General features: G+C 36.9%; 1 protein-coding gene across 3 annotated transcripts in view; it reads left to right on the forward strand.

Annotated features, from left to right (window-relative positions):
* DNAAF4 (dynein axonemal assembly factor 4) overlaps positions 1-14,139 on the forward strand; it is a 76,944-nt gene extending 62,805 nt beyond the window's left edge. Inside the window, exons 7-10 of one of the 3 annotated variants that reach the window (XM_049706003.1) lie at positions 8,621-8,774; positions 10,183-10,288; positions 11,837-11,966; positions 13,895-14,139. In XM_049706003.1, coding sequence (XP_049561960.1) covers positions 8,621-8,774; positions 10,183-10,288; positions 11,837-11,946 — 370 coding nt within the window. In that variant the 3' untranslated portion in view covers positions 11,947-11,966; positions 13,895-14,139. Of the gene's footprint in view, positions 1-8,620; positions 8,775-10,182; positions 10,289-11,836; positions 12,323-13,894 lie in introns of those variants that run through there. The other 2 variants (XM_004274651.4, XM_004274652.4) reach the window with 2 other exon arrangements.
* The last annotated feature ends 280 nt before the right edge of the window (positions 14,140-14,419 follow it).

The raw sequence follows: 14,419 nt of genomic DNA on the forward strand, positions 1-14,419 counted from the left end.
TTTATTCCTGTCTTGCTACTAGGTTCTTCGTGACCTTTTTTTTTTTTCTTAGATTCCATATATATGTGTTAGCATACGGTATTTGTCTTTCTCTTTCTCACTTACTTCACTCTGTATGACAGACTCTAGCTCTATCCACCTCACTACAAATAACTCAATTTCGTTTCTTTGTATGGCTGAGTAATATTCCATTGTATATATGTGCCACATCTTCTTTATCCATTCATCTGTTGAATGGACACTTAGGTTGCTTCCATGTCCTGGCTATTGTAAATAGAGCTGCAATGAACATTTTGGTACTTGACTCTTTTTGAATTATGGTTTTCTCAGGGTATATGCCCAGTAGTGGGAGTGCTGGGTCATATGGTAGTTCTATTTTTAGTTTTTTAAGGAACCTCCATACTGTTCTCCATAATGGCTGTATCAATTTACATTCCCATCAACAGTGCAAGAGGGTTCCCTTTTCTCCACACCCTCTCCAGCATTTATTGTTTCTAGATTTTTTGATGGTGGCCATTCTGACTGGTGTGAGATGATATCTCATTGTAGTTTTGTTTTGTTTTTTTTTTTGCGGTACGCGGGCCTCTCATTGCTGTGGCCTCTCCCGTTGCGGAGCACAGGCTCCGGACGTGCAGGCTCAGTGGCCATGGCTCACGGGCCCAGCCCTCCACAGCATGTGGGATCTTCCTGGACCGGGGCACGAACCCCGGAAGGATTGGGGTGGGAGTTGGAGTCAGTTATGGCAGAACAGGAATAAGAAAGTGCAAAGGAATAGAGGGGGATGAGAGTAGCAAAGACCAGCAAATACGAACTTTCATGTGAGGACAAAGAAGAAGCATGCTTTTAGATCAGCCCAAAGATAGCAGGTTGATGGAGATGGTTAGAAAGTCCTTTGGCATAAGATGTTTTTGGTGCTGGGACTGGCTAAACATCTTAGACAGTGTTTGATCTGGTCTTATTTTTGATATAGTAATGCTGTGATTTCGATTTAAGTGTGGAAAGAGCAGATAAGATCATTGAGCTGAGGTTGGCATTTGACAAGTACAGCAAAAGACTCGTGTGTGTGTGTGTGTGTGTGTGTGTGTGTGTGTGTGTGACTGCTGGCGAAAGCAATGAATTGCCAGCAACCTCGTGCAAAAGTGTACTTGGTTGCAGTCAGGTGTGACTGGTAGATTGTAATCACTTCAGTCTGTTGTTTTTTGTACCTTTTTGCCTCACTGCCTCCAATTAGGTAGAATAAGAAAGAGAAGCAAAATAGGAGAAGAAAAGAGTTAAAAATGAGGAGAGATGGAAGAAAACTTAGTAACTAGTGACACCCAGGGAAACAAAGTACAGTTAATCATAGTGCCAAGTACAAACAGATAAAAGGAAAGGTACTAATTATTAGAGAGAAATGTATCCTCTCTGGAAATGTAATGCAGTACAAAAGACAGAAACAGACATAATAGAACCCATTCAGAAGCAGTGTTGAATTTAAGCCAAAAGATAAAATACTTTCATCTCCAGAGGCTTTGTTTCATGCTAGCCTTCTATATTTACACAGGCAAAAACAATCCAACTGTCCTTTATTGTTTTTAAACCCGTGGGTAGAAGTGGACAAGACTTCCAAAAGAGCAATAGTTTGAGAAAACTGTTTATGGGATTGTATCTACTCAAAAGAGACTCTTAGAAAAAGCCATAGAATGTTTTCGTTTTTTTAACCTAGCATTCTATTGCCAAGTCTTAGTTTTAAATGCCAAATCTACCTTTCAGGAAAATTTATAAGCTTAGGTAATTTTATTTGCTCATGAGAACATTTTACCGTTGGCAGTTAACATTGTACCAGATAGCTTTTTACTGAGAACATCTCACATAAAACAGAGTTTCTGTGCTCTAATTTATATATTCGCATGGTGTGTTGTTATTTAACAGCCTTACATGACTCAGAATCTGTAAATAATAGCTACCCTTCCAGTCACTTATAATCATATAAGGTTAGATGAATCGTTGTTCTGTCCCACTGATGTTACTTTGTGCTTGAGTTTTAGCATGCGTTTTTTTGGATACTCTCTTAACCCCAGTCTGAAAGTTCCTTCTTCCCCCACATTAGGACCACTTGAATGCCATCTGCATACCTCACTCTCTACAGCAAATTGTAATGTTAGATAGGAGGAAATTAAGGATATATAATTCTACAATCTAGCACCCAGCATCATATTACTGTTGTTACGTAAAATTACCTACATTAGTTCTAGTGTCTGAATTTTCTTTTTTTTTTTCTTGGCCTAAGTGTCAGATTTTATAGCCTGCCCAATACTCCAGTCCTTTTAAGACTGAGGCTCTGCTTTGCTTTTACTTATTCTCTTTCCACCCAAGTTAATTCTCTTCTGAACCCCAGATTTGTGTGTGGGAGCCTGCTGTTTGATGACCGACTAACCTAGTACCAACTTGTGCCAGTCTGAATTTCTGTTTGCTTGCTGTTTGTGAATTTTCTGTAGCTGGATTCTATCTGCCTGTCTGGATGTCCTTTTACTTCACGTTGGACTTTTTGTTACTGATTGTTAACCACCTGTTACCATCTTCTCCCAACACAGCATACAGTTCTACTTGCCAGATTGAATTTCTTTCTAGCACTTTGGTTTGGATCCATGCCCTGGCAAGGACTGTGAAGAGTTAGCCTACCACAGTTTCATAGGTGCTGACAGAAGTAAGGAGACTCATGAGTCAAAGAGAAAGGACTTTACTATTCAAGTCACATCAAACAGCATGACCTTCATGTTGGTTCCCTCTGCCCCTAAAGTCCCATGGGGCCAATGCAGAGGGGGACCCAGGTGGATGCTGTACACACAGTAGGTTTGGTACCATAGCTGAGAAGACCAAGCTTAAGGAACACAGTTTTTTATAGAGGATTATTAGCAAACCTGTCCAATTTTTGCCTCACAAGGTGATGATATCTTTATTATACTGAGCAGTGAACAAATCTATTCTTTGCCCCAGAGACACTATCTCTATCTTCCAAGGCTGTGCACTATACAAACATCTTTGAAAAGATAGTCCCAAACAGAAGCTGTCAGTGCATCTGACATATGACACGCAGGGTGAAAGATCCATGGAGAATTGTCTCCCAGTATCCTCTTGTACTTGCCTACTTTCAGAACAGATCTGCCAAATCTGCCTTGCTCTGCTGCATTTTTTACAACTTTATTTGTTTATGGAGATAAGACAGTTTTCTTATGCTGCTACCTTTTGCCTGACTTAAAGAAGTTTAGAAGCCATATTCTAAGATGACTTCTTTGACATAATTATAATTTTGTTTGTTGATTGTATGTATTTTACAGCCCATAATATTCTGTTGCAGTACAGTCCCTATTATGGCCTAACTTGTCATTTTATTTTGTATGCAGTATCCTTTTCCTCCTTCCATCCTGAGTGCTAAATTGTACTGGTTGATGTTCCTTCACTAAGGTGCACTAATACTCAGTTTTAGAAGCTCTTGAGATACCAAAAATGTTTTCTACCCACATAAGATGCTGAAAGAAACCAGGACCTTAAAAGTCTTTTGAGGGGTAGGTGGCTGTTAGAGTCCTTATTACCCACAAAACAGAGCTGTTGTGTCTTGTATTGGAATATGTGTTACTCTCTGCCTCCATTGCTGTTTCTAAGCCCCACTGCTTTTTTTTTTTTAAAATAAGCAAACATTGTTATAGTTTAACTGGCAGATTTTTTCTTACTATATATAAAATGACGGTGTGACATATAATCTGTAACATCTCAGTATAAAAAGAACAGTACTACCAACGTACAAATTCTACATCTTGCTTCCTTTAGTCATTTCTTTTTTTTTAAATTAATTTTTATTGAAGTATAGTTGCTTTACAATGTTGTGTTAGTTTCTACTGTACAGCAAAGTGAATCAGCCATACATATACATATATCCCCTCTTTTTTGGATTTCCTTCCCATTTAGGTCACCACAGTGCATTAAGTAGAGTTCCCTGTGCTATACAGTATGTTCTCATTTGTTATCTATTTTATACCTAGTATCAATGTAAGCCCCACTGCTTTTGACTTCCCTTAACTCTTTTCTGCCCCTTTCTTTACTTCCCTCCACATTGCTTCTTTCTTATCACTCCTGCTTCTTGTAGCTTCTCCTGTGCTGAACTGTTGCTCAAAATGTTTGGCCCTTTTGGCCATTGCCAATCAGAATGTTTCTTTCTTTACAAAGTCAAGCCAATCAATCGTCATAAAAATGACAGGAGTGTTTGCAATTGTCCATGTCTCTTTTGTTCTTTCTGTACAGTCAGTACCATAAGGACTCAATATGTTTTGAATGAGTACTTTTGCATAATTCTTTTCATTGGCATTGCTTTATTTGGAGCCATCAGGCGAGACTTACTGGTTATTAGCTTCTCTGTTTAAATTTGGTGTTCAAAGGCTACTGCCCTTAAGACAGGTTTAATTTTTTTTCCCTTTCCTTTTGAAATTCAGCTATTTCTGAGTTCAGAACCATTCTGAAAGCCATAAAGCAAATTATGCTTTATTGGATGTTTGTACTGGTATTGAACTTTAAAGAATATAATGTTCATTTGGATTTATATTTTAATATATATGTAAACATTAAAAATGTTTAATACTTCATATTTCTTGCTATTATGCCTCCTACAGTGGCTCTTATTTTTTTAAATTTTTATTGGCGTATAGTTGATTTATAATGTTGTGTTAGTTTCAGGTGTACAGCAAAGTGAATCTGTTATACATATATATATATATGCACTCTTTTTTAGATTCTTTTCCCATATAGATCATTACAGAGTGTTGAGTAGAGTTCCCTGTGTTATACAGTAGGACCTTATTAGTTATCTGTTTTATATATAGTAGTGTGTATATGTCAATCCCAATCTCCCAGTTTATCCCTCTCCCCACTTTTCCCTCCTACATGCTACACTGGTTTGTTTCCTACATGCTACACTGGTTCTTTTAATACTGCTCATTGTAAGCTGTTCTTCCCTTAGAATCTGGGAGAATTTTTCTGTTAAAACTGTTACATTATAAAACTGTAAACTTATATTAAAGATGAAAAATGGAGCTCCAAATAAATGTATTAATATAAGGTTTATATAGATATAGACCAATGGAATAGATAGCCCAGAAACAACCTTCACATATGAAAATCATATGGTCAAATGATTTTCAACAAGGGTGCTAAGAATATTTAATGGAGAAAGGATGTTGTTTTTCAACAAATGGTGTTGGGAAAACTGGATATCCAGTTTTCATTTCATTTTCAGCCTTTATTCCAAAGAATGAATTTGAACCCTTACCTAACACCATATACAAAAATTAACTCAAAATGGATCAAACACCTAAACATAAGAGCTAAAACTATAAAACTCTTAGGGGAAAACATAGGATTCTTCATGACATTAGATTTGGCCATATTTCTTGGATGTAACATCAAAAGCACAGGCAACAAAAGAAAAAATGGTTATTTTGGAATGCGTCAAAATTAAAACCTTTTGTGCATCAAAGACACTGTCAAAAGAGTGAAAAGACAACCCATGGAATAGAGAAAATATTTGCAAATCATATATCTGAAAAGGGTTAATATCAGAATATATATAAAGAACTTCTACAACTCAACAGCAAAAAATAAACAGCCTGATTAAAAAATGTGCAAAGGACTTAAATAGACCTTTCTTCAAAGATATGCACATGGCTAATAAGCACGTGGAAAGATGTCGAACATCACTAATCATTCAGAAAATGCAAATGAAAAGCACAATGAGATAATACTTCACACACAGAAGGATGGCTATTATTAAAAAAACAAACAAACAACAACAAAAAAACAGAAAATAACAAGTGTTGGTGAGGTTGTAGAAAAATTGGAACCCTTGAACACTGTTGGTGGGAATGTAAAATGGTGGTGCACAGTAGAGAAAACAGTATGGAGGCTCCTCAAAAAGTTAAAAATAGGCTTACCATATGAGGGAATTCCCTGGCAGTCCAGTGGTTAGGATTCCATGCTTCCATTGCAGGGGGCACGGGTTCGAACCCTGGTTAGGGAACTAAGATCCTGCATGCTGTGCAGCATGACCAAAATAAAAAGAATTCCCATATGATCCAGCAGTTCTGTCTAGATATACACACAAAAGTATTGAAAGCAGGGACACAAACAGATATTTGTATACCATGTTTATAGCAGCATTATTCACAATAGCCAAAAGGTGAAAGCAACCCAAGGGTCTATTGATGGATAAATGAATAAACAAATGTGATATATCCATACAGGAGACTATTATTCAACCTTAGAAAGGAAGAAAATATTGTCACGTGCTACAACATGATGAACCTTGAAGACATTATGCTAAGTAAAATAAGCTAGGCACAAAAGGACAAATATTGTCCTTATATGACTCCACTTATATGAGGTACCTAGAGTAGTCAAACTCACAGAGACAGAAAAAGAATGGTGGTTGTTGAAGGTAGGAGGGAATGGGGAGTTATTGTTCAATAGGTGTAGAGTTTCATTTTGGGAAGATGAAAAAGTTCTAGATATGGATGGTGCTGATGGTTGTACAAAAGTGTGTAAAGTGTGTATGCATTTAATGCCACTAAGCTGTACACTTAAAAATGGTTAAAGTGGTAAATTTTAAAATTAAATTAATTTAAAAAGAAGGTTTGTAGTAGACACAATAGGTTATCTAGCCAACATTTATCATCTCCTTTTATCCTTGTTGGCGGAGTCCCTATTTTGTTTAGGTGTGTAGACCTTGCCTATGTGACTTAGGGTGGGGACCCTGTCCCAAGTTCAGCTATAAATTCTGATTGACTGCAACAAATCAGGATTACTTTCATTACACTGTTGGTGTGTGTGTGTGTTTTATGTATATGTGCAGTAATGTGTATTATAATATTGTTTATAAAAGCTAAGTATCGGGAAACAAAACACCTAAGTGTCTCTCAGTAGGAGGAGACTGGTTTTAGAAATCCTTGCACAAATGAGAGAGTGGTCTGTAAAAATCTCTGTAAAAATAGTATATCTCTATATTTATTAACATGGACAGATGGTCATATTGTTGAATTTTTTTAAATGTTCCCAAACAGCAGTATATAGCATTGAGGAATGAAAGTGGAGAGAGAGAGAGAGAGAATGGGTAGAAGGATTGAGAACAGGAGAAACTGGTGGGTTTTTTTAAGGCAAAATATTTTTTAAGGGTAGATATTTTTGGTCAGTGAGATGGGAAAGGAAGTGAACTGGGAGATTTCTGGGCAAGGTTTTCTTGCTCTCAAGGAGCATATACCAGAAAATACTGTCCCATTTTCTTCTAATGAATATTGTGCCTGAATATGGCACCTTGAACTATGCATGAGGAAAACCAGCTCCAGGATGAAGTAGCTGCTGAGTCCAGTAGGGTGGAGAAATGGAAGGAACCTGAGGCCTTGATAAGATCCTTGTTCCGCTGATCATATTGGGCATGGAGCCTTTCCCTCTGAACTTGTTTAATGTGAGGTGATCTGTTTCCTTCCTTGTTTAAACCAGTTTGAGTTGAGCTTCTGTTCCTTGCAGTCAGAAACATCCTAGCTGAAATGAGACATTTCAGAAAGGTAAACTGTTCCCACAGAATTAGCTTTTCTAGTTTGAGGAAGTTATTTTAAACTTGAGTCAGGCTTAGGTTAAATGTCACAGTGGTGTCATTTTACCTTTTATTCATGATTTGCTGTCTCCTTTTATGGGTCTACTTTTGAAGTCATCGTGTTTATTATTCTAGAATTGTAAAGTGTAGAGTACAATCGACTGGAAATGAATACAATGTACAAAGTGTTGTTTTTATGGCACTTTTATATTTGGCAAAGTATTTTCTATTTTCCTTGGTTTATGCATTTTTCGAAATACCAGGAACTGTACATGAAAAACAAACAAGACGCTTTATGTTTTAAATACATCCTTTAATTATGTACATCTCTTTATTTGAAGAGAATTTTGGAAGGTTTGAACTGAAAGAGTGTATTTATTAGGATGCTTTTGTTTTGCAAGTAACTGAGAAACCCAATTTAAACTGACTTAATGTTTAAAGGAATTTATTGGCTTATATAACTAAAAAGCTAAAGGTGTGTTACATTTCGGGTAAAGCTTGATCCAACAGCTTAACTGCCTTTTTATCCTTTTCATAATTCAATAGTATCAACTTTATTCTAGTGCTAGCTCCTCCCACAGTATGAAAAATGGTCAGCAACAATTTGGGCTTACATGCTTTCTTCATTTGTGTCCAGCAGGGGGAGTTTTCCCAATTTTTCGTTCTCCAACTTTGGTAATAAAATCACAGGCTTCATTCTCAATAGACCAGTTTAGGTCATAAATCCATCCCTTTGTCAATCATTGTAGCAGGTGGATGGAAATATGCCTGTTGGCTTAAGCTGTTGATTGGCTACCCTTGGAGGTGGAGGTGAGGTCAGTCCCGTTCAGATTACATGCTGATGTATGGAGGATAGGTGGGCTTAGTGCCACCCGCAATGTCCATTTTACAAGGAATGGAAAGAAAGGAAGCCATCCATCCCCTGTGCCAAATATCATTAGATATTATTTCTGTGTTTCTCTTTTAGTGTTACATTGTTTTTCTTTTATGTTTTCGTCTCATTAGCAAATTGTTTGCAACAGAAAACTATTTGGCAGCTATTAATGCGTACAACTTAGCCATAAGACTAAATAATAAGATTCCACTACTGTATTTGAATCGGGCTGCTTGCCATCTAAAACTGAAAAACTTACACAAGGCCATAGAAGATTCTTCTAAGGTATGTGTATCTATTTATTTATATATGGTGCTTTAAAATTGTTATGCTCCTATTTATTGGTTTAAATGATGTCCTTATCTTTTGTCAGTTAAATTTGAATAAGTGAGTTGCAAGGATTTTAAGAATCTTGCTTTTTACATCTTTTTACTGAAAAAAAAAATTCTTTTTTTTTATTTTGTCCATGCCACGTGGCTTGCAGGATCTTAGTTCCCCAACTAGGGATCGAACCTGTGTCCCCTGCATTGGAAGCACAGAGTCCTAACCAATGGACCCCCAGGGAATTCCCCCCCAAAAGAATTTTTTTTTAATGGACAAGGAACTAGTGTTTCTTGAGACTTCAAATTAGATTAGAGATCCCCTATCAATTGCCCTGATGTATCAGTTGAAGTTCAGAAGGAAATTAGTAAATGGTTGTCAGTTTGTGCTCACCTTTTTTCTTATTAAAGTTTTGCAGACTTGATGCGAGATAGAAGAACACTTGGTGTCACTACCGCTTGCACAGTAAAAGGATATCTCCATGATTATTTTCCATTTTCAGAGTAACTTAGTATATTCTAATTTCCATTATGAATATCATGTCATTATCTTAAACTTCTAGTTTTTTCTGTTCCCCCCCATATCAAAGTAACTTGTTTTAAGGGAAATCACATGCAAAATCTCTTATGTGTCTCCTTGAGATTGAGGATATGGAGGAAACAATCACGTCCTCGTATATTTTTTTTTTTTTTGCGGTACGTGGGCCTCTCACTGTTGTGGCCTCTCCTGCTGCAGAGCACAGACTCTGGACGGGCAGGCCCAGCGGCCATGGCTCACAGGCCCAGCCGCTTCGCGGCATGTGGGATCTTCCCAGACCGGGGCACGAACCCGTGTCCCCTGCATCGGCAGGCGGACTCTCAACCACTGTGCCACCAGGGAAGCCCTAGTCCTCATATTTTGATCTCATTAAGCTATTGAAGATGTGACAATATTTTTGTGATCCAGTTTTCCTTTTAGTAGCATAATTTCGGGCACAAACAAATATTTATTGAATGAATGAATAAACGGAATCACCAAATTTAAATATAAAAGCATTATATATAGTATATATAATACTATAATTAATAGCATTAATTAAATTAATGCTATTTAATCATCCCTGCTAGTAAAGGTAAAGCTGTAGAGGTTTCAAATGATAAACTAAATCATAAGTTTGGGGGCAAGGGTATGAATCTCATATAGGAACAATTGAACAAGTCCTAAAATTGTTCAACATAAATGTATGTATTTGATAAATTCCTGTCCTAGTTAAGCCAAAAATTTAGGTGGGTGAGGGCTTGAGGCTTGTTTTAAAGTTGAGTTTTATCATGTTTTTGCTCAAGTTTAAATTAGGAAATTATATTTTTCCCTATTTTTTTTTTCTTTTTGTAAGGCACTAGAATTATTGACACCACCTGTTGCAGACAATGCTAATGCAAGAATGAAGGCACACATACGACGTGGAACAGCATTCTGTCAACTAGAATTGTATGTAGAAGGTAAGAAATGACAGAAACGTTTTAAGTTCCAAGTTATACTCTAAAAAAAATGTCATTGCCATTATTCAAGATGACTCCATTATTTTATACTTTTAGCATTTAATTTATTCTTTGCAATTTCTGAGAAAACAAAAGATGATTTGAAATATTTTAAAAAATCATTGTTGTAGAAGGGAATTAACACAAGATATAAACATCTCCCTAGGTCTAGGGAGATGCTGTAGTATCAGACAAGTTTTTTTGTGGAAAGATGTGTGATAAATGAGTCACTTAAGATATAATGGAAATTTTAAAATGAGCTTCTTTGGTCAGACACACAGACACTACATACATACATACATATATACATACATTCATAAGCTCAGAAATAACTGATCAACCACAATGTATGATCAATTGCTTATTTTTGTGAGACCGTACTAAGGTTTGTAATTCAGTCTCATGTGTATGGAAGCCATATTTATTTAATTTTTATTTTTTTTTATTGTTTTTCATTTTTAATGTAATTAAGGACTATTTGCAGTTACTCATATTGCCCCCGAGTTTTATCTTCAGTGCTCTTCTTCCCATACTTCCCTACCCAGATTCCCGTTCAGTTTCCCTTTATTCAAGGCCTAAAGGCCTATTCCTGACGATGTCTTGCCAGGGAATTGGCTTTAACTTATAAAGTTTTATTATTTCTGACTTGTTTGTAAGCTTGTTTCTGCCATTTTTAGGTTTTTCCAACCAAAGCATCCAAATTAGGTTTATATGCCTATCCTTTTTTTTAAGAGTCTTATTCAGCTTCATGAGGATAAAAATGATCAAGACAGGAATGAAACACTGTAAGCATTCTTTAGGAATTGCAGCATCCTAGACTTTTTTGAGCTAAAAGGACCCTCCCTTCATTTTAAAGATGAGAAAATGGAGACTTAGAGACATTAAGTGATTTGCCTGAAGTGGCATGGCAAATCAATAGCACCTGGAAGTCAAGTTTCCTTAGAAATTCTTCTCACTGATATTTTTGTTAAAGATTTAGATCCAGTTATATATTTTTAACAACCAGTCCACAATGCTTTCCTTTTTAACCAATTTTCCTCAAAGAAATTTTGTAGATAGGATAATTAGAAAAAAAAAGAGAGCACAAACTATACTCTATAAATTATATAAAGTATGGATTGAGTCTACCAAAATTATTTTTTAAAATCTAGAATTTTGAAAGAAGACATTCATTACTTTCTCATGGAGGTGATAAAAATGTCCTTTTGATATATGAGTTTTGAGTCTATTCATGCTTTAATGAATTTAAGCTGTTAGCTTATTTGTATTTCAGTTTAAAAAAACTGCTTCTTACTGAATCTTGAATGAAATCATAATTATTTCTGAAATTACTGAAAAATTTCTTCAGTCTCTTAGAGACCATGTATGTGAAAATGGGAATCTGACTAAAACCCGTTGCTTGTGCTGAACCATGGATTTAATGATTCTTTTTATTTTTTAAAAATATTGTTTAGATAACACAAGTATTTATAAAATATTTTATTCATCATCATTGCTATATAAATATAGGCCTACAGGATTATGAAGCTGCCCTTAAGATTGATCCATCCAACAAAATTGTGCAAAATGATGCTGAGAAGATTCGGAATATAATTCAAGGAACAGAACTAAAATCTTAATGACTACTAGAAGCAACTAGGTATTGTACTAGGTATTGTTCTAAGTTTTACAAAAATAACTGGCGGCATTAGGAATCTGTGCATATTATGGCTGATTATACAGAATCACTTTCTCTTTAGTTCTGTACAGGGCAGAATATTATAAATCTGTAGAAAATGAAATGTTTGATTTCAGTGGTTTTTGAATAAGTAAGTCAAAGTAAGAATAATCTATTTTAATTATTTGTTTCATATTACAACATAATTGTATTTTTTTGTTACTGAATTCAGCTTGCCCTTATAACTAACAAAATATTTGTTGGTGTGATTACCAGGATGCTTACTGATTCATTTTTAACAAGGAGAAGTTTAAAATAAAAGATTGTATTTATAAAGTATTTTTGTTTGTATTATATACTACTCTATTTAATTGTCTGAATGATTGGGCTTGGTATAATCAATACTGATGTTTTGACTTAGTTTCCAAATGCACAGGACCTTCTTTTAAAAAAATACTGCTCCGCTACCTGTTGTTTGAGGTTAGATCAGTTTACCCTAGTAAAACAACTGTTTGGGAAACCTTATCTTCAACTTTAGTTGTGGGAAGTGTTTGCCAAAGTGTCGATCATATTTCATAACACTATCTGGTGATGATAAATTTTCTAGTGAGATTTTTTCTAGTACCTTCAAGTACATCAGGAAAAAAACAAAAGAAGGCAGCAGGGACTTCCTTGGTGGCCCAGTGGTTAAGAATCCGCCTGCCAATGCAGGGCACATGGGTTCGAGCCCTGGTCCGGGAAGATCCCACATGTCACAGAGCAACTAAGCCCACGCACCACAACCACTGAGCTTGCACTCTAGAGCCCGAGAGCCACAACTACTGAGCCTGCGTGCCACACCTACTGAACCCTGTGCGCCTAGAGTCTATGATCCGCAACGAGAGAAGCCACCGCAATGAGAAGCCCACACACCGCAACGAAGAGTAGCCCTTGCTCGCTGCAGCTAGAGAAAGCCCGTTCACAGCAACAGAGTCCTAACACAGCCAAAAATAAATAAATAAATTTATTTAAAAAAAAAAAAAGGAAGCAAAGGTGAAAATGTTAACTTCGAGTATTATGATACTGACACTGGATTGCTCCACCACTTGTGTTGTATCTCTGTGATGATGCAAGCATTAAGCAAAACCAGTACAGCTTCCCTTTTGCATCCAATAGTTGTCACATTTCTCTGTGATTATATGTAGAGGATTTTAGGAAAACAAAACAAAATTTTTCGGAGTAAGTTTTATAATATTTGTTCATCAGGTGTCATTCAAGTGGATCATAAAACAGCCTCTTTCTTAAAAAATGCAGTACTTTTTTGAATATGTAAGAGTATCCTAGTTCAGCAACCTTGAAATTTTTACTTCTATAAAGCAACTCTTGATAAATGCTATAGCAGTTCTGCCCAGTTATCAGACCTTCTGGTGAGACAGGATTGCTTTTTTCTTATAATCAACCCTTGTTTGGTTTTTTTGTTTTAATTAATTAATTAATTTATGGCTGTGTTGGGTCTTTGTTGCTGCAGTGAGCAGGGGCTACTCTTTGTTGTGGTGCATGGGCTTTTCATCGTGGTAGCCTCTCCTTTGCCAAGCACGGGTTCTAGGCACACGGGCTTCTGTAGTTGTGGCACTCGGGCTTAGTACTTGTGGCTCACAGGCTCTAGAACACAGGCTCAGTATTTGTGGTGCACGGGCTTAGTTGCTCCACGGCATGTGGGATCTTCCCGGAACAGGGCTCAAACGCATGTCCCCTGCGTTGGCAGGCGGACTCTCAACCACTGTGCCACCAGGGGAGTTCCCCTGGTTTGCTTTTATTTTTAAAAATAAATGTAACCAAAATAGAGGTGGTTCTTCTGTTTGACACATACCAGTTTGACATTCAAAATACTTTAACCAAACTAGTCTTTCCTCATGCTCTTCCTGTTGCAGGAAAAATGGGGCACACGAGTATGGTCATGTCCCAGGTCATGGGTGAGTCCCTGGGACAGGCCGTCAAGTGAGGGTCCTTGGCTTCACGCAGGAAAGAATTCAAGAGCGAGCCATAGTAAAGCAAAAGCAGGTTTGTTTAGAGAGATACACATTCCATAGTCAGAATGTGGTCCGTCTCAAAAGGCAAGAGTGGTGCTGAGGTGTGGGGGGGATTGTTTTTTACGGCTGGGTAATTTCATAGGTGGGAGGATTATTCCTACTATCTTGGACAAGGGGCAGGGATTTCCACAGCCCACTTTTTGGCCTTTTATGGTCAGCCTTGGAGCTGTCATGGTGCCTGTGGATGTATCATTTAGCTAATGTATTGATATTACAATGAGCGTGTACTGAGGCGCAAGGGCTACTGGAAGTTGAATCTTCTGCCATCTTGGACCTAGTTGGTTCTAACTAGTTTTTTTTCTGCATCCTCAATGGCTGTGTCATTCTTTTAAAGGTTGTGCCCTGCCCCCTTCCCTCCTGTCTCAT

The sequence above is a fragment of the Orcinus orca genome, chromosome 2 (assembly GCF_937001465.1).
Source record: "Orcinus orca chromosome 2, mOrcOrc1.1, whole genome shotgun sequence".
NCBI lineage: Eukaryota > Metazoa > Chordata > Mammalia > Artiodactyla > Delphinidae > Orcinus > Orcinus orca.